We start from the raw sequence: 19,380 nt of genomic DNA, 5'->3' as shown, positions 1-19,380 counted from the left end.
AATACTTAGCTTTCGGGATGGTTTCTCAGACACAGATTAAGCCTTGTCCTGGACTAAAAAGCATTCTCAATGGAGATGTTCATCGGAAGTGCTGTTTAGTCCAGGATTAGATTTAATCTGTGTCTGGGAAACCATCCCTTATGGTTTGCTCTAGTCTGCCTGGAGTGGGTTTACACTCTTGCAGCTATTCTATTGTTTTCATTGTACCAAGCAAGTTCAATCAAGCACAGATATTGATTATTGAACCCATGTCTGCTAGCTGTAACCTTAAGTCCTGTCGTGGTTCAATGCCACCTAGGACTCCTCAATCAATCAACCTGTTATTCTGTGGGGAGGGAAAACCTTCATTGCATGTTCTGTTGAGGTCTGTTAATCTTTGTGTCGTATCCCATTCTAGTCTCCCAGAGTGAAAGATGGATCCATCGAGGTAAGCCCTGGTGTTGCTATAAATCAGAACACCTAAAAACCTTTCATCTGTTCATTGCAGAAACAATAGGATGCCGGTGGGCTTTAGTTTTGTATGAAATTGTATCAGAAGAATCATTGCCAAAGACCTGATCTAACTCTTTAATCTGCCGTCTCCCAAAAGAAGTGTATGGACATGCAGATCATGTGATAACACTTCGCTTAAGGCATACAGGTATACAATGCAATATGGTGCAGTCATAATGCATTGTAAGACTTGGCATAAGTATCTATAGCCACGTTCACACTGCTCTTAGCCCAGGGCTGACAGCATCATGGCCTGAGAGAATACAGTGTAAAAAGGCTTTGCATTTACATTTTACTCTTTTAGCAGACACTCTTATCCAGTGTGACTTATAGTTAGTGCCTTCATCTTAAAGGGATCATTTGGTATTTTGACAATTAAGCCATTTATCTACTTCCCCATAGTTAGATGAACCAGTGGATACCAATTTGTATGCCTTTGCGTGCCTAGCGTTAATGCAGTGGCTTACTAGCGTTAGCACAGTGACTGGAAGTCTATGGGTAACTGCTAGCATGCTAGTAGATACCATAGACTTCCAGTCATTGCGCTAATGCTTGTTACCGTTGGCTCGCATAACTACCTTTAACTCCCCTGATACTGGATGCAGAGTCGAAAATGGTATCCATGAGTTAATCTGATTCTGAGGTAGTTGATAAAGGGCTTGATTGCCAAAATCCCAAGTATCCCTTGAAAGGTAGCTTTGGTAATATTACCACAAGGTTGACAACCAAAACCACATTCACGTGAAAAGGTGGATTAATCTCTTTCTGATACAGCATGAGTTTATCTCTTTATCTCTGGTCCACCTCAGATCTTCCCTCCAGAGGATGGTTCTCCCAGTCTGCTCCGTCCAGGAGGGGCAGGGCACGACAAGCCAGCTGAGGCCATCCTTACCCAGGGAGACGCTGTAGCCCAGGACCCTGCCGCCACCAAAGTCCCCATCAGCCTGGTGTTGAGGTTGAGGTACGCATCTAGTGGTGGGTGACATTGTTTCCGTTAGGAAAATGTGGCACCAGACATTATACTGGCAGCATTTGAATTGACCGGGCATTTAAGAAATTCACCAGACCCCCATATGCATTGGTTGCATAACCTGATTAGGGCGTCCACCCACGATTAGGGCGTCCACCCACCCAATGCTGTGGATTATTTTAAATCACATAGCCTACAGCCGGAAGGGCCCTCAGTTTGGACCAAATAGATGATTGTTGAGTTGCGACCGTCAGTGAAAAGCAGAGAGACCCAGCCATGAATATTGCAATATAAAAAAATACACAATCGTGGAAAAAAAGTTTGGCTATTGCTGTAAAGAGACAATGAGAAGACTCCAATCTGTCTTTTAGTTATCAAAATTCTCAGCTTATTTGAGGGAAAAGTAGCCTGTCTTATTGGCACCAGTGGAGAACATCAACCATATCCTTGGTGAGTGTTTATATTCACTGTCTTTATCATTGGGTCATTGCTACTTTTGTTTGTTTTTGGACAATATTTTCCTCCTCCAGGTTAGCTAGGTCTCCCCCTTTCATAGGCCTAATTGATCAGACAATGTGGTTTTTATTGTTTCCCACATAACCACAGCAATGCACACAGGGCAGTAGGCTACGTGCGAATGTTCGTTCCATAATGAGAGAACTAATTAATGAGAGAACACCATTGTGAACGGTTTCATGTGATGATGGAAACATCCTTTAGAAATGTTGAGAGGGGAGATCTAAAGATGCATCAACTAACAGGGTTACTAATATGACTAGGATTGTCATCAACTAGCAGGGTTACTAATATGACTAGGATTATCATCTACTAGCAGGGTTACTAATATGACTAGTATTATCATCAACTAGCAGGGTTACTAATATGACTTGGATTATCATCAACTAGCAGGGTTGCTAATATGACTAGGATTATCATCAACTAACATGGGTTTCTAATATGACTAGGATTATCATCAACTAGCAGGGTTACTAATATGACTAGGATTATCATCAACTACCAGGGTTACTAATATGACTAGGATTGTCATCAACTAGCAGGGTTACTAATATGACTAGGATTATCATCAACTAACATGGGTTTCTAATATGACTAGGATTATCATCAACTAGCAGGGTTACTAATATGACTAGGATTATCATCAACTACCAGGGTTACTAATATGACTAGGATTGTCATCAACTAGCAGGGTTAATCATATGACTTGGATTATCATCAACTATCAGGGTTACTAATATGACTAAGATTATCATCAACTAGCAGGGTTACTAATATGACTAGGATTATCATCAACTAGCAGGGTTACTAATATGACTAGGATTATCATCAACGAGCAGGGTTGATAATATGACTAGGATTATCATCAACTAGCATGGGTTGGTTACTAATATGACTAGGATTATCATCAACTAGCAGGGTTACTAATATGACTAGGGTTATCGTCAACTAGCAGGGTTACTAATATGACTTGGATTATCATCAACTATCAGGGTTACTAATATGACTAAGATTATCATCAACTAGCAGGGTTACTAATATGACTAGGATTATCATCAACGAGCAGGGTTGATAATATGACTAGGATTATCATCAACTAGCATGGGTTGGTTACTAATATGACTAGGATTATCATCAACTAGCAGGGTTACTAATATGACTAGGGTTATCGTCAACTAGCAGGGTTACTAATATGACTTGGATTATCATCAACTATCAGGGTTACTAATATGACTAAGATTATCATCAACTAGCAGGGTTACTAATATGACTAGGATTATCGTCACTAGCAGGGTTACTAATATGACTAGGATTATCATCAACTAGCAGGGTTACTAATATGACTAGGATTATCATCAACTAGCAGGGTTGATAATGACTAGGATTATCATCAACTAACATGGGTTACTAATATGACTAGGATTGTGCCTTTGGCTACTGGACAATGAAAGAATGTTCATTTGAAAACCAATGGAACATGAGAGAACAAGCTTACTGGTTTCAATGGCATGTGAAAGTCTTTATAAAATAATTGTCTGCATGTTTGGTTGGATTTTGACTAGGATACTTTGAAGCATGTTAAGAAGTGCCTCATAATAATTAGTAAAATGTTTAGGTTTAAATAAATTAACTAACTATATATTTTCAAAATGTATACTGCCTCCAGCTCATTGCAAAGTTGTGTGATGCGCTGAAACCTGCCTAATTGCCTTTGCACTTGAATGGTAATTGCGCTTCAATTACCAGTTGAGAAATAAAAATATATATTTTTAATTGTGACCAAAGCATTTTTGCCTTTAGAATTGTTGCACAATGATTGGGCTGATTTTAAAGTCCATGTTTCACTCCAGAAGCAACAAATAGCTGTTTGAGCTGTATCAGCAGCTCTCGTGCTACATCGACTGGTTTTCAATCAATGAATAGCCTAAAATGCATTATTTTGGAGGGGCAAAAGCTGGTTATTACCCTGGGGGGTTTGCATCCAGCAAACTCTGCTGCTGAGCCGGAGAGAGTTTACATTTCTGCAGAAGTATTGCGTCGTTGGGGTTGTTGTCATATTTGAACTTTTCACTGTCTCTGCATTGTGTATTTATCTTCAACATGTTCTTACAATAGCTGCGTTTGTGGGGTTGCGACTATCTTAGATGACGCTGCAGCTGTGGTCCGTTTTAGTCTCTTTGTAAATTCTTACTTCACAAGTTTTATACCTTCGGGTCACAAAGGGGCGTTACTGTCTTTATGGCTCTCTGGGCTCCCTCAGGCGTAGCTCGTTACAAGGTATCGGGATTTCACTCTGATCTAGTTTAGACAACTATATTCACAGTTCATCTTTTCTACACAACGCACAGTATGTAAACACATACATATTATGAAATCTCCTGAAGTAAATGTTTCGTTATAATGTCGTCATTTAACTTTTAATAACAACAAAGTACATTCATTTTCATATTCCATCTATCATTGTAAACACCATTTTGGCTGGTGAAATACAGTGCCTTGCGAAAGTATTCGGCCCCCTTGAACTTTGCGACCTTTTGCCACATTTCAGGCTTCAAACATAAAGATATAAAACTGTATTTTTTTGTGAAGAATCAACAACAAGTGGGACACAATCATGAAGTGGAACGACATTTATTGGATATTTCAAACTTTTTTAACAAATCAAAAACTGAAAAATTGGGCGTGCTAAATTATTCAGCCCCCTTAAGTGAATACTTTGTAGCGCCACCTTTTGCTACGATTACAGCTGTAAGTCGCTTGGGGTATGTCTCTATCAGTTTTGCACATCGAGAGACTGACATTTTTTCCCATTCCTCCTTGCAAAACAGCTCGAGCTCAGTGAGGTTGGATGGAGAGCATTTGTGAACAGCATTTTTCAGTTCTTTCCACAGATTCTCGATTGGATTCAGGTCTGGACTTTGACTTGGCCATTCTAACACCTGGATATGTTTATTTTTGAACCATTCCATTGTAGATTTTGCTTTATGTTTTGGATCATTGTCTTGTTGGAAGACAAATCTCCGTCCCAGTCTCAGGTCTTTTGCAGACTCCATCAGGTTTTCTTCCAGAATGGTCCTGTATTTGGCTCCATCCATCTTCCCATCAATTTTAACCATCTTCCCTGTCCCTGCTGAAGAAAAGCAGGCCCAAACCATGATGCTGCCACCACCATGTTTGACAGTGGGGATGGTGTGTTCAGCTGTGTTGCTTTTACGCCAAACATAACGTTTTGCATTGTTGCCAAAAAGTTCAATTTTGGTTTCATCTGACCAGAGCACCTTCTTCCACATGTTTGGTGTGTCTCCCAGATGGCTTGTGGCAAACTTTAAACGACACTTTTTATGGATATCTTTAAGAAATGGCTTTCTTCTTGCCACTCTTCCATAATGGCCAGATTTGTGCAATATACGACTGATTGTTGTCCTATGGACAGAGTCTCCCACCTCAGCTGTAGATCTCTGCAGTTCATCCAGAGTGATCATGGGCCTCTTGGCTGCATCTCTGATCAGTCTTCTCCTTGCATGAGCTGAAAGTTTAGAGGGACGGCCAGGTCTTGGTAGATTTGCAGTGGTCTGATACTCCTTCCATTTCAATATTATCGCTTGCACAGTGCTCCTTGGGATGTTTAAAGCTTGGGAAATATTTTTGTATCCAAATCCGGCTTAAAACTTCTTCACAACAATATCTCGGACCTGCCTGGTGTGTTCCTTGTTCTTCATGATGCTCTCTGCGCTTTTAACGGACCTCTGAGAATATCACAGTGCAGGTGCATTTATACGGAGACTTGATTACACACAGGTGGATTGTATTTATCATCATTAGTCATTTAGGTCAACATTGGATCATTCAGAGATCCTCACTGAACTTCTGGAGAGAGTTTGCTTCACTGAAAGTAAAGGGGCTGAATAATTTTGCACGCCCAATTTTTCAGTTTTTGATTTGTTAAAAAAGTTTGAAATATCCAATAAATGTCGTTCCACTTCATGATTGTGTCCCACTTGTTGTTGATTCTTCACAAAAAAATACAGTTTTATATCTTTATGTTTGAAGCCTGAAATGTGGCAAAAGGTCGCAAAGTTCAAGGGGGCCGAATACTTTCGCAAGGCACTGTATATTGTCTCAAAGTCCATTTACTGTAATGTTCTGTAGTTTTGTGCTTTAAACTCAAAAAGGATTCAGAAACACTGACCGAGTGAAGCGTACCAGCAGCGTACAGCAGGGCAGCACACTAATGACATACCGAGTAATTTTCTTATTCCTTTTTGCTATAGCCTATTTCAATAAATATGTTGTATACAGAATGCTAAAGCAGTCCAAAATGTCAGAAAATAGTCAGTCTGTCAGATGCATGGGCCTTATAGCCCAAACCTATTCATTGTTTTATATACAATGGGGTCTAAAATGATTGACAAAGATAAGCTAAAAAGAACGTATAAAACCTTTTGAAAATTATATTTTATACTGATACAATTGCTCAGAGATTTTGTTTAACAAGTAATAAAACAACTTAAGATAGGGGGTCAAAATTATTGACACCTTTGTTTTCGATACTGTTGAACTCTGTCCTTGTGAGGGTAATGACACTGAGCCCATTTCTAAGATGTCTTATGAGATTGTAAAACACATTGAACCCTTAGACTTTTTTTCCAGATCCTCAATATTCTTCGTCTCCCTGCATGGACTGCCCTCTTCAATTCAAACCACAGGTTTTCAATGGGGTTCAAGTCTGGAGACTGAGATGGCCATTGCAAAATGTTGATTTTGTGGTCACTTAATAATGTCTTTGTAGATTTTGATGTGTGCTTGGGGTTATTGTCTTGCTGGAAGATCCACTTGCAGCTAAGTTTCAGCCTCCTAACCAGGTTTTTGGCTAAAATGTCCTGGTACTCGGTAAAGTTCACGATGCCGTTGGACCAGTGGAAGTGAAATAGCCCCATAACATTCTCAATCATATTCTCAGTCACAGCTTTATGAGAAGTTGAACAAACGAGGATGAGGCAAATGAAGCAATTATTATCCAGTTCTGAAGACAGCAGACTTTGCTTCTATCCAGCCCATTTATAACCTAACTCACTACGGCAAGACCGCCCATTCGTCATCAGTCGACTGTCACTTTGCTCCGTCGTGTGGGTGCCACATAGACACAAACCTGTTCCATGCTCAAGCTCCTCCACCAGAAAGGAATATTAGAAAAGATTTGCCTTAGTATCTGTCCAGGCTTTCAACATTACGTTTTGTCTTGTTTTGTCCAGTTGTAGCATCCGATTTCGCGCCAGCCCAACTGTGTTTTAGCTGGGTTGCTTTGTTTATATAACAAAAAGTGTTGGCCAATAGGGGTATATCACAATGTTTTATGAGTAGATAATCCCGATTGGACAATGGTTGACACCGCCTAACCTGAATGTCCAGACCTCCTCCTAACCAGTTCTAACTCTTCTCTTCCCAGGAACTTGAAGAAAGAACTGAACGACATCCGATTTGAGTTCATGCCTGGTAGAGGTAAGTGTCTGTCTGTCTCTGTGTTTGTGTGTTTTTAGCTATTTCCTGCTACAGTGGGGCAAAAAAGTATTTAGTCAGCCACCAATTGTGCAAGTTCTCCCACTTAAAAAGATGAGGCCTGTAAATTTCATCATAGGTACACTTACACTATGACAGACAAAATGAGAAAAAAAATCCAGAAAATCACATTGTAGGATTTTTAATGAATTTATTTGCAAATTATGTTGGAAAATAAGTATTTGGTCACCTCCAAACAAGCAAGATTTCTGGCTCTCACAGACTTGTAACTTCTTTAAGAGGCTCCTCTGTCCTCCACTCGTTACCTGTATTAATGGCACCTGTTTGAACTTGTTATCAGTATAAAAGACACCTGTCCACAACCTCAAACAGTCACACTCCAAACTCCACTATGGCCAAGACCAAAGAGCTGTCAAAGGACACCAGCAACAAAATTGTAGACCTGCACCAGGCTGGGAAGACTGAATATGCAATAGGTAAGCAGCTTGGTTTGAAGAAATCAACTCTGGGAGCAATTATTAGGAAATGGAAGACATACAAGACCACTGAGAATCTCCCTCGATCTGGGGCTCCACGCAAGATCTCACCCCGTGGGGTCAAAATGATCACAAGAACCACACGGGGGGACCTAGTGAATGACCTGCAGAGAGCTGGGACCAAAGTAACAAAGCCTACCATCAGTAACACACTACGCCGCCAGGGACTCAAATCCTGCAGTGCCATACGTTTCCCCCTGCTTAAGCCAGTACATGTCCAGGCCCGTCTGAAGTTTGCTAGAGAGCATTTGGATGATCCAGAAGAAGATTAGGAGAATGTCAGATGAAACCAAAATATAACTTTTTGGTAAAAACTCAACTCGTTGTGTTTGGAGGACAAAGAATGCTGAGTTGCATCCAAAGAACACCATACCTACTGTGAAGCATGGGGGTGGAAACATCATGCTTTGGGGCTGTTTTTCTGCAAAGGGACCCGGACGACTGATCCGTGTAAAGGAAAGAATGAATGGGGCCATGTATCGTGAGATTTTGAGTGAAAACCTCCTTCCATCAGCAAGGGCATTGAAGATGAAACGTGGCTGGGTCTTTCAGCATGACAATGAAGGAGTGGCTTCGTAAGAAGCATTTCAAGGTCCTGGAGTGGCCTAGCCAGTCTCCAGATCTCAACCCCATAGAAAATCTTTGGAGGGAGTTGAATGTCCGTGTTGCCCAGCAACAGCCCCAAAACATCACTGCTCTAGAGGAGATCTGCATGGCGGAATGGGCCAAAATACCAGCAACAGTGTGTGAAAACCTTGTGAAGATTTACAGAAAACATTTGACCTCTGTCATTGCCAACAAAGAGTATATAACAAAGTCATGAGATAAACTTTTGTTATTGACCAAATACTTATTTTCCACCATAATTTGCAAATAAATTCATTCAAAATCCTACAATGTGATTTTCTGTAGTGTACCTATGATGAAAATTACAGGCCTCTCTCATCTGTTTACGTGGGAGAACTTGCACAATTGGTGGCTGACTAAATACTTTTTTGCCCCACTGTAAATGACTGATTCTGCAGTTTTTTTTTGTTCTTCTGCTTCTGTCCTGAGTGAACTTTCCTTCAATTGCTTTAAAAAACTCTTATAAACTGGATAATGAGCTCTGCCTGAGCCTTGGAACAAGTTTCCCTCAACAATCCTGCACTTATGTAGGCTTGCCATAACAAAAAGTTTGACTACTTAAATGATTTCAGCCATATATTTTTTATAACTTGTAGACATTTCTAACAACATAATTCCACTTTGACATTATGGGGTATTGTGTGTAGATCAATGAAACAAAATATGAATGTAATATATTTTTAAATTCAGGCTGTAACCTTACAGAATGTGGAAAGAGTCAAGATGTGTGAATACTTTCTGAAGGCACTATCTAACCATGAAACAAAAGTGGACCATCGCATTCACCCAAAAGTCTGATGATATCATAAAACCAGTGAATCCAGATTAGCAAAACGTGTGATGGGATTCGCACTCAAAATATTTTGCATAAAGCTAACTTTTACTGCTTCAGAGCAGATGTTTCAACTTAAGTCTTCTTCATGTAGGTTAAAATCTTTTCCTATCAGAAAACGTATTTATAGGGATCAACAGGTGAGAAGCAGGTGTTTCTAATCAGGGTTGCCAGTCATCTGCATATCAGGGCTATGTGGCTATGTTACAATCACATATATGGACCTATCACACTTTTTCTTCTCACATAACTAACCACTCCTGCTCTGTTTCTCTCTCCCCATCTATCTCTATATCTCTCGGTTCTGTTCTCTCTCTCACTCACTCACCTACCTTCCTCAGATTCATCAGATGGAGTGTCTCAGGAGTTGGTATCTGCAGGTCTAGTCGATGGGAAAGATGTAGTGGTTGGTGAGTATGAAACCAAAGCTTAGAGAGGTCGACTGTAGGATAACAAGTCCCTGACTATGTTAACTTGACCAAAGCTACTAGAGGTCAGTGAAGTCACAGGTCAGGCTGAAATGACTGACTGAGACGACACATTTTGGTTATGTGGAAATATAATATTTTATAGTGTGACATTTAGAAAATTGAGTGTGCTTTAAATGCCAGGATGTCATACTCATTTTGGCTTTTCATCTAGTAGATTTATCTGCACACTAAGGAAGAGAATTGCATTTTCAGACGCATGTGTGTTTGACAACAGCTGATAATCAAAGAAAGGGACAGGCTGTAGAAAAATGAACAAATGGCTGGAAACAACGCAATTGCGCATTAGCTGACACATTCTCAGTATGGGTGAGCCTAGTGTCGTGTCTTTGGCATCATTAAAGTGAAGACTTATCAAATCAGTTCTCTGTAGTTATTATTACGTGATTAAATTAATCATGTACATGTAATTAACCAGGAAATCGGGGGACCAAGGAAAATCTTCAGGTTACAAAGTTATAATTTTCCTAATGTAACTTTTCAGATATTTTAATATCTGACCAATTAGTCTTCTAATTAATGAATCATTCTTTACCTCACATTAGTCTCATCCCAAATGTCATTGGTTATCTGCACGAACCCAGCCTTCACTATGAATCATCCATACATTAATCATTTATTTACTAACTAAATAATCACAGAAATGCATAAACAAACAACAATATATATGGTTACAAGGAAATGATAAGGGAAGTGGGTGTGGACTGAGAAGGCCGGGAAAAACGAGTCACTACACAGTTGATAATTATCATAATTCAAATGCTAATCCTTTGCACATGAACGCCCACTCATTCGGGAATAATTGCAATCAATATATATATTTACGCTCAGTGTGTCGTTGTGATCTCTTGGAATCGTCCTTTTCTGTTGGAAAGTTCATCCGAGATTCTCTCTGTGTCCAAGGAGTCTTTGGTTAGAAGGAATATTTCACAGTAACATTCAGGAATGTTCTTATAGATAGATGTTTCGGCGGTTGTCGGTCTTCTTATTCCAGGTCAACATAAATTCTAGCTGCAGACTAGTAATTAGTATAGAAGATTTGCTCTTATTCTGTCGGTATCGATAGTCTGAGTTTAACAATTTCCACCAGTGTAGCCAATGCTCCACGTGGTTTGGTTAGGAATTCAACAACCGAGGAATGCATGGTCTCTACTCAAACCTAGCCATCTCGGTAATCGAGGTACACTTGGTCTGAAGTGGGCTTCTCCAGCCGGGGTTTATATTCGGAACAGCAGAAAAGGGCTGTCCCATGACGCCAGATCAATGTCTGTGCTCATGGGGCTGGCCAATGACTTAGTTAAACTTTAAAGGGAGTTGGATTCTCTTTCGTTTAAATTCACATGACATAATTTCACAAATAGTTTCATCTTTACTCATTCATTTTATACAATAATTAGATGCAAATCTCATAACGGAGACTCTTGTATATACAGAGTTATGGTAATGTGGCTGTATTGTATCTCATGAGGTCACAAACATTAGTCAAAATGGACAGGTCGTAGCTGGATTCTCCACCGACCGTTTACACGTTCTCCAAAACATGGATATTGTTCAGTTCTCAAGTTCTATGAGGTAGAAGAAGTTCCTTTGTTCTACTGTGAACCCTCTCTCTCTATACTGCATGAGGGAGAGAGTCTCCTCCAGGAATTTATGACCTGAGATAACAGAGCCTGGGTGTAGGGGGAAGAGAGAGGGGGTGCTTGCTATATCTAAAGAGGGCCACGCCATGACACTAGTATGTTGATATGTGTTGCTTTGTGCATACGTTTTACAAAACAGTACGTTCTAAATAGTATGTAGAACGATTCGTACACAGTATGTAGTTTTAGTAAGTAGAAGGCAAGACAAATATCAGATACGGTCATTTACTCCAGAAATGGCAAAAATTATGCTGGTTTTTAGAGAGGTTCAGATTCCTTATTCCACATCTGTATTCTTTCCAGTTGCTGCCAACCTGCAGAAGATTGTTGATGATCCTTTCAACAATAAAAATGTAACTTTCAAACTGGTAAGTTCAATATTTTTTGTTTCAATCAAAGCTTCCATTTGTGTCCTGTTGAAACAGCATTATGCCCTGCTCAACATTCTACAAAGACAGATGCACTGAACATTTCTTTCTCTTTCTTTCTCAGGCATCTGGCATAGACGAGTCGGAGATCCCTGACGATGTCAAGCTGATGGGTTTCGCTCAGCTCAGCATCAGTTAACTCAATATTCCGTCAACAAAGGAGAACAAACAGTATTGCACAGCGGCAAAGTTCTAAATTCCAAGACACCACTACTGCCAAAGAAGAAAGCCACAGTGCATTTGTCAACCTGTAGGGTTATTTTCTTTACTGAAACCTGCAGTGTTAGTTAAAATGGGCTCTGAGAATGGGACCAGTGTAACAACAGTTAGGACAGGAACAGTAAATCACACTTGAAAGAGTTTACAGCAGTGTATCTGGGAGGGAGGACGGCGGGCATTGCAATCGACATAATCATCATCGACTTAAAAATGAAATGAACGTTTCTTATTTCGTTTTCTACATTTAGCTCTACAATCCAAAACATATTTTAATATAACTCTCTTGAGTTCTGGAAGTGATGACTTACAGTGCCTTCAAAGTATTCAGACCCCTTGACCTTTTTCCACATTTTGTTATGTTACAGCCTTATTATAAAATGGATTAATAAAAAAAAAAATCCTCAGAAATCTACACACAATACCTCATAATGGCAATGTGAAAACAGGGTTTTAGACATTGTTGCACGTATATTAAAAATAAAAAAAACATACCTCAGACAGGATTGTGTCGAGGCACAGATCTAGGGAAGGGTAACAAAAAATGTCTGCAGCATTGAAGGTCCCCAAGAACACAGTGGCCTCCATCATTCATAAATGAGAGACGTGTGGAACCACCCAGACTCTTCCTAGAGCTGACTGCCTGGCCAAACTGAGCAGTCGGGGGAGAAGGGCCTTATAACCCGATAGTCACTCTGACAGAGCTCCAGAGTTCCTCTGTGGAGATGGGAGAACCTTCCAGAAGGACAATCATCTCTGCAGCATTCCTCCAATCAGGCCTTTATGGTAGAGTGGCCAGATGGAAGCCACTCCTCAATAAAAGGCACATGACAACCCGCTTGAAGTTTGCTAAAAGGCACCCAGATCATGAGAAACAAGTTTAATGAAACCAAAATTGAACTCTTTGGCCTGAATGCCAAGTGTAATTTCTGGAGGAAACCTAGCACCATCCCTACAGTGAAGCATGGAGGTAGCAGCATCATGCTGTGGAGATGTTTTTCAGCAGTAGGAACTGGGAGAGTTGTCAGGATTGAGGGAAATATGAACGGAGCAAAGTACAGAGAGATCCTTGATGAAAACCTGCTCCAGAGTGCTTCAGACCTCAGACTGAGGCGAAGGTTCACCTTCCAACAGGACAACCACCCTAAGCACACAGCTGTAGTAGCTGAGATCCGGAGCACTCTGGAGCAGGTTTTCATCAAGGATCTCTCTGTACTTTGCCCCGAGTGGCTTCGAGATAAGTCTCAATGTTGAGTGGGCCAGCCAGAGCCCGGACTTGAACCAGATCGAACATCTCTGGAGAGACCTGAAAAGAGCTATGCAGCAACGCTCCCCATCCAACCTGACAGGGCTTGAGAGGATCTGTAGAGAAGAATGGGAGAAACTCCCCAAATACAGGTGTGCTAAGGTTGTAGCTTCATACCCAAAAAGACTGCTGTAATCGCTGCCAAAGATGATTTAACAAAGTACTGAGTAAAGGGTCTGAATACAAAGTACTGTGTAAAGGGTCTGAGTACTTATGGAAATGTGCTGTTTATGTGTTTTTTAAAAATGTATTTATATAAATTAGTAACATTTTCTAAAATCCTGTTTTTGCTTTCCAGTACTGTGTGCAGATTGATGAGGAACCAAAGCAATTTAATAATTTTTTGAATAAGGCTGTAACCTAAGAAAATGTGGAAAAAGTCAAGGGGTCTGAATACTTTTCGAAGGCACTGTAAATGCCTGTTTATAAACTACCACTGAACCAGTGCACAACTGAGTGTTGTGTGTAATAGCCACCACTATTAGGCATCCTTGTACTGTTATCTGAATTATATAATCTGCCTCCCCAATGGCCACCTTATTCCCTATATTGCGCACTTCTTTTGAGCAGGGCCCTGTTCAAAAGTAGTGCACTATGTAGGGGGGGGGTGCCATTTTGGATGCAGACTTAGTATATTACGAAGTGTGAAGGAGTTATTTAGTGAGGATCTATTACAGTATGGATTTGTAAAAGAATGAGTGAATGGCTGATGAAAAGTAACTTTCCTTGATAACATTATTGATATTGAACTATAGGGGCCTCCAGTCATGAATCAGAAATAACTGGCATCATAGTGTATATCATTACATACGCTGACATGCGCTTTCTTAGGTGTCATGCTTTCCTTGGTCTATCTGTTGACATAAGCTGTTATAAGCTCTCATAGGTGTTTTAAAAGTTGACATTAGCTGTCATAAGTTATTACTTAAGTTCCCTGTTTTAACCTCTCATTGGTGTATCATTATGTTGATATAAGCTGTTGTGTTAGTGGTTCAACTTACCCCAGACAGACCTATATCATTGCTCTAATGAGGAAGGGGTCTGTTCAGAAGGCAGCAATATTACAGGACATAATGAAACGTTTGGATAGATATGTATTGTGTAGAACAGATAGGATTGCATGTCGTATAGATTTGGGAATTGGGTCTGCTCTATTCATTACATTTCAGTCTGAAAATATTCTGAACGATTATCCAGAGTTAATACTCAGACAGTAAAACAATAACTTCCTTCGATCTTGATTATGGTCTTGGGACTATGCAATTTTGTCTCTGTGATGTTCATGACCAGCGGTTCAGTAGTTACTGGACCTCTGTACTCCCGCTAGCTACCTAGCTAGCTGTCATCATGATGGCTGTTTCTTTTTCCTAGATGGACAAATTCATTTGTATCGTAGCCTTGTGCTCCAATCCATCCACACTCACCTCAAAGTCACCAACAGTTGTCACTCCTACTTTACGTTCTATGTTTGTTTGTTTTGTTGGTTGGTTGGTTGGTTGGTTGGTATGTGTGTTTCTGTAGTGTTCCAGGGGCTGTGTGTGTGGGTTAGCTAGTTCAGGTACTGTTGTAAATCGGTCTATTTAGCAGATATTGTATTTCCAAAAAGGTACGTTACATTATAATGGCAAGTCTTTCACACACGCTCCCAAAGGTGTGTATGTGGTTAGGAAGCAAAGCAAAGTATCAACTGTTTCTGGAGTACATTTCTAAGGAGGAAAGAATGCTATTTAGTTGTACATATGATTATGGCGGATAAACAGCTGGTATACTTGATCAGTAGCTTATCCAGTATCTCTCTCTACAGGTTTAAATAATTGGTTGTTTTATAGATTTTTCCACTAATTCCAAGTTTTGTTGCTAATCATGCCATGTGATTTGCTGAATTGGTTCCTTATTATTGATATTAACGTACATATTTGAGTTAGTTCAGAAAGGCTCGTCTTCTAGTTCACATTCTATGCTTTTGTTGTCATGGAGATAGTAATATGCATTTAGTTTTTTGCATTGAGACTTTTTGAATCACTGAAACCTGTAGAATTTTGAGTTTCCTGTAGAAATACAAACTGGAATGATGTCCCTCAAGAAATGTAAGAGTAGGCCTAGCTAACTAACAACAAAATGACACAGAACTGACACAATTCCCACTGGTGTGATATGTTGCTTTCAGACTGAGCAATATGTTGAAGAATGTTACCCCGTGTGTCAGTCTGTTTGTGCCAACTCCCTGTTACTCATTTTCTTGCCAAACAATACAATTGGCATTGGCAAGAGCATAAACATATCTTGGACACCCAGGCTAGAATAATGTGTGAGCTGATAGCAAAATGTCCTGGGTTTTAATCTACTTTCCCTCAAATTATAAAGCCAAAGTTGTCAGGTTGATATCGGTCACAAGGCGAACTCTTTGAATGATTAGTATTTATTATGACACTTCTGATTTAACTTTTATGATTTTGTTATTTTTATTTGTTGGAAGTTTTTTTTATGTTTTTGGAACGCATATATATTTTCGACATTATGTGTATCATAAAACGTGCAAGTGATCAAAATTGAAGAATGCTATTTGTGAAACCTTTAAACATTAAATTACAAATTGATGTCAGGAATTAAAAGCACTTTGCAGAATCAATGTTGTTAATGTGTGGTTAAAATTGCCATCACACAAAACCATGAAAATAAATAATTCTGGTCAACTATTTCTAAAATAGGTGAAACGGTAAATAAATTCACATGGTTTGAACCAAGTCCCAAGAGTTTGTTTTCTTTATATACAGTGCCTTCAGAAAGTATTCACACCCCTAGACTTTTTCAACATTTGGTTGTTAGAAAGTGGGATTAAAATGATAATTTTCTTTCAAATACCTTGTCAAAGTGGAAGAAAATATAATTTTTTTATGAAAAATAAAACATCTTGATTAGATTAGTATTCAACTGCCTGAGTCAATACGTGTTAGAATCACTGTTGGCAGCGATTACAGCTGCGAGTCTTTCTGGGTAAGTCTCTTAAGAGCTTTGCACACCTGGCTTGTACAATATTTACCCATTATTCTCTTAAAGTCTTCAAGCTTTGTCAAGATGTTTCTTGATCAATGCTAGACAGCCATGTTCAAGTATTGCCACAGATTTAAAACCCGATTTTAAATCTGTAACTAGGCCACTCAGGAGCATTCAATGTCATCTTGGTAAGCAACGCCAATGTATATTTGGCCTTGTTTTATGTAATGGTCCTACTACAAAATATGCAGGTGCTGATGAGAGGTAATGGGCGACACTATTATAGACTATTAGACAAAATGTATTCACTGTTTTAACGGATTTCCCCCCCAGAAAGGGAGGTGAGCAAAAAACAACAAGTGGGTAAGGAATAACAGTACTTTACCACATTGTCCTAAGCACTTGTGCAGGCTCTAGGCCTACTGTGAGCTTCAAGAGTTACATTATTCCATGCGAAAACCTACACTATTTTTCTAAAAAAGAATGCAGATGTTACAATGTTATAACCATGAGAAATGAAACACAATGGGAAGTATAACTTGTGACAGTTTCTTTATTCCTGGTAAAAATAAGTGTAATCCAATCTCGTAATTTTATGTGACGTAAAGGGTAATGGAGTAGACTATTTAACATGTTTTTCTAATTCAAGAATTATTGATAAATAATTGTCATCAAATTACAATTTTGATGTATAATGAGTTCATTACCAGAATGCATCTCTATAGCCAATAGGCGTTAACAAAATATTCATACAAATATGATTAGGCTTCTCATAAATCCAGCCATAGCATATAGCCCATCAAAATAAAACATGTTGTTTATAACATGCACATTTAGAAGCATCGATATAAATATAGAGCAAGCTAAACTAAATTCGAGCCCAGTAACTTTGCTCACCCCATAATACTGGCTTCCACGAAAAGCCCCCATCTGGGAGACCAAATCATAGATCAAATCATTGTGAATCTGCTAATCTGCACGCCAGTGGCACGCACACACTTCGATGTACTTTGCTGGACATGCTAGCCTCTCTAGGCTAGGGGGCGGTATTTTCACATCCAGATGAAAAGCGTGCCCAAAGTAAACTGCCTGCTACTCAGGCCCAGAAGCTAGGATATGCATATTATTAGTAGATTTGGATAGAAAACACTCTTAACTTCATATGGCTGCAGGGGCAGTATTGAGTAGCTTGTAAATGGCCAGCTCCTCAGTCTCAGTTGCTAATATATGCATATTATTATTAGTATTGGATATAAAACACTCTAAAGTTTCCAAAACTGTCAAAATATTGTCTGTGAGTATAACAGAACTGATATTGCGGGCGAAACCCTGAGAAAAATCAAACCAGGAAGTGGCTTCTATTTTGAAAACTCTGTGTTCCATAGCCTCCCTTTGCTGGATTTAAAGGGATATGAACCAGATTCATTTTCCTATCGCTTCCTCAAGGTGTCAACAGTCTTCAGACACAGTTTCAGGCTTTTATTTTGAAAAATGAGCCAGAACGATAACATCGCGTCAAGTGGTCACATGAGTTTTGCTCGCTCAACAGAGTTTCCGCAGCCATTGCTTTTCCCTCTCCTACTGTGAAAGACATTTGCGGTTGATATATTATCGATTTATATATTTTAAAAACAACCTGAGAATTGATTATAAAAAACGTTTGACATGTTTCTGTGGACATTATGGAAACTATTTGGAATTTTTGTCTGCGTTGTCGTGACCGCTCTCTCCTGTGGATTTCTGAACATAATGCGACAAACAAACTGAGGTATTTTGGATATAAAAATAATCTTTATGGAACAAAAGGAACATTTGTTGTGTGTGTAACTGGGAGTCTCGTGAGTGAAAACATCCGAAGATCATCAAAGGTAAACGATTAATTTGATTGCTTTTCTGATGCTAAGTGTACTTAATGTTTTGTCGTGCGATCGATGAACTTACACAAACGCTTTCGCTGTAAAGGAAAATTTCAAAATCTGACACGACAGGTGGATTAACAAAAGGCTAAGCCAAATTGCACTTGTGATTTCATGTTTATAAATATTTGTAGTAAAATTTATTGAATGTAGCGCTATGCTACTCAGCGGTTGTTGATGACACTTATTGCGATAGGGGGATTGCAGCCATAACAAGTTCAGTTTCTAAAACTGTTTGAATGATGTCTGTGAGTATAACAGAATTTATTTGACAGGCGGAACTCCGAGGACAAACCATCCAGGAAAATTTTGTTTTGAGGTGGCAGGGTTTTCTATGTGGATCTAGATTTCTAAGGCACTTGCTTGCAGTTCCTATCGCTTCCACTGGATGTCAACAGTCTTTAGAAATTGGTTGATGTTTTTCTTTTGTGTAATGAAGAAGCAGGGCTGTTCAGAACGAGGGTCGAGTCTAGTGTACTGTTTGTTAGGGTCGCACGACCTGAAAGCTCGCTCCACTTTGTTTTTATCCGCTATTGAACGCAGTTTATCCCGTCATAAATTTGATTATTTACGTAAAAAAATACCTAAAGTTGTATTAGGAAAGTTGTTTGAAATGTTTGGACAGAGATTACAGGTAATTTATTAGATATTTTGTAGTCATGTTGCACGAGTTGGAACCGGTGTTTTTCTGGATCAAACGCGCCAAATAAATTGACATTTTGGAGATATAACGACGGTATTAATCGAACAAAAGGACCATTTGTGATGTTTATGGGACATATTGGAGTGCCAACAGAAGAAGATCTTCAAAGGTAAGGCATGAATTATATCGTTATTTCTGAGTTTTGTGTCATGCCTGGCGGGATGAAATATGATTGTTTGTTTGATGGGGTGCTGTCCTC

The 19,380-nt window shown here is 39.4% G+C and overlaps 1 protein-coding gene across 1 annotated transcript in view; it reads left to right on the top strand.

Annotated features, from left to right (window-relative positions):
- The window catches only part of LOC139376327 (serine/threonine-protein kinase OSR1-like), a 35,581-nt gene extending 19,268 nt beyond the window's left edge, over positions 1-16,313 (top strand). The window contains exons 12-17 of the mRNA XM_071118721.1: positions 398-427; positions 1,302-1,453; positions 7,425-7,477; positions 9,832-9,900; positions 11,922-11,986; positions 12,111-16,313. Of these exons, the coding sequence (XP_070974822.1) occupies positions 398-427; positions 1,302-1,453; positions 7,425-7,477; positions 9,832-9,900; positions 11,922-11,986; positions 12,111-12,185 (444 nt within the window). The 3' untranslated portion in view covers positions 12,186-16,313. The remainder of the gene's footprint in view (positions 1-397; positions 428-1,301; positions 1,454-7,424; positions 7,478-9,831; positions 9,901-11,921; positions 11,987-12,110) is intronic.
- Positions 16,314-19,380: the final 3,067 nt, after the last annotated feature.

The sequence above is a fragment of the Oncorhynchus clarkii genome, chromosome 20 (assembly GCF_045791955.1).
Source record: "Oncorhynchus clarkii lewisi isolate Uvic-CL-2024 chromosome 20, UVic_Ocla_1.0, whole genome shotgun sequence".
NCBI lineage: Eukaryota > Metazoa > Chordata > Actinopteri > Salmoniformes > Salmonidae > Oncorhynchus > Oncorhynchus clarkii.
The sequence above is the reverse complement of the archived record's forward strand: the minus strand, read 5'-3'. Positions and strand labels throughout refer to the sequence as shown.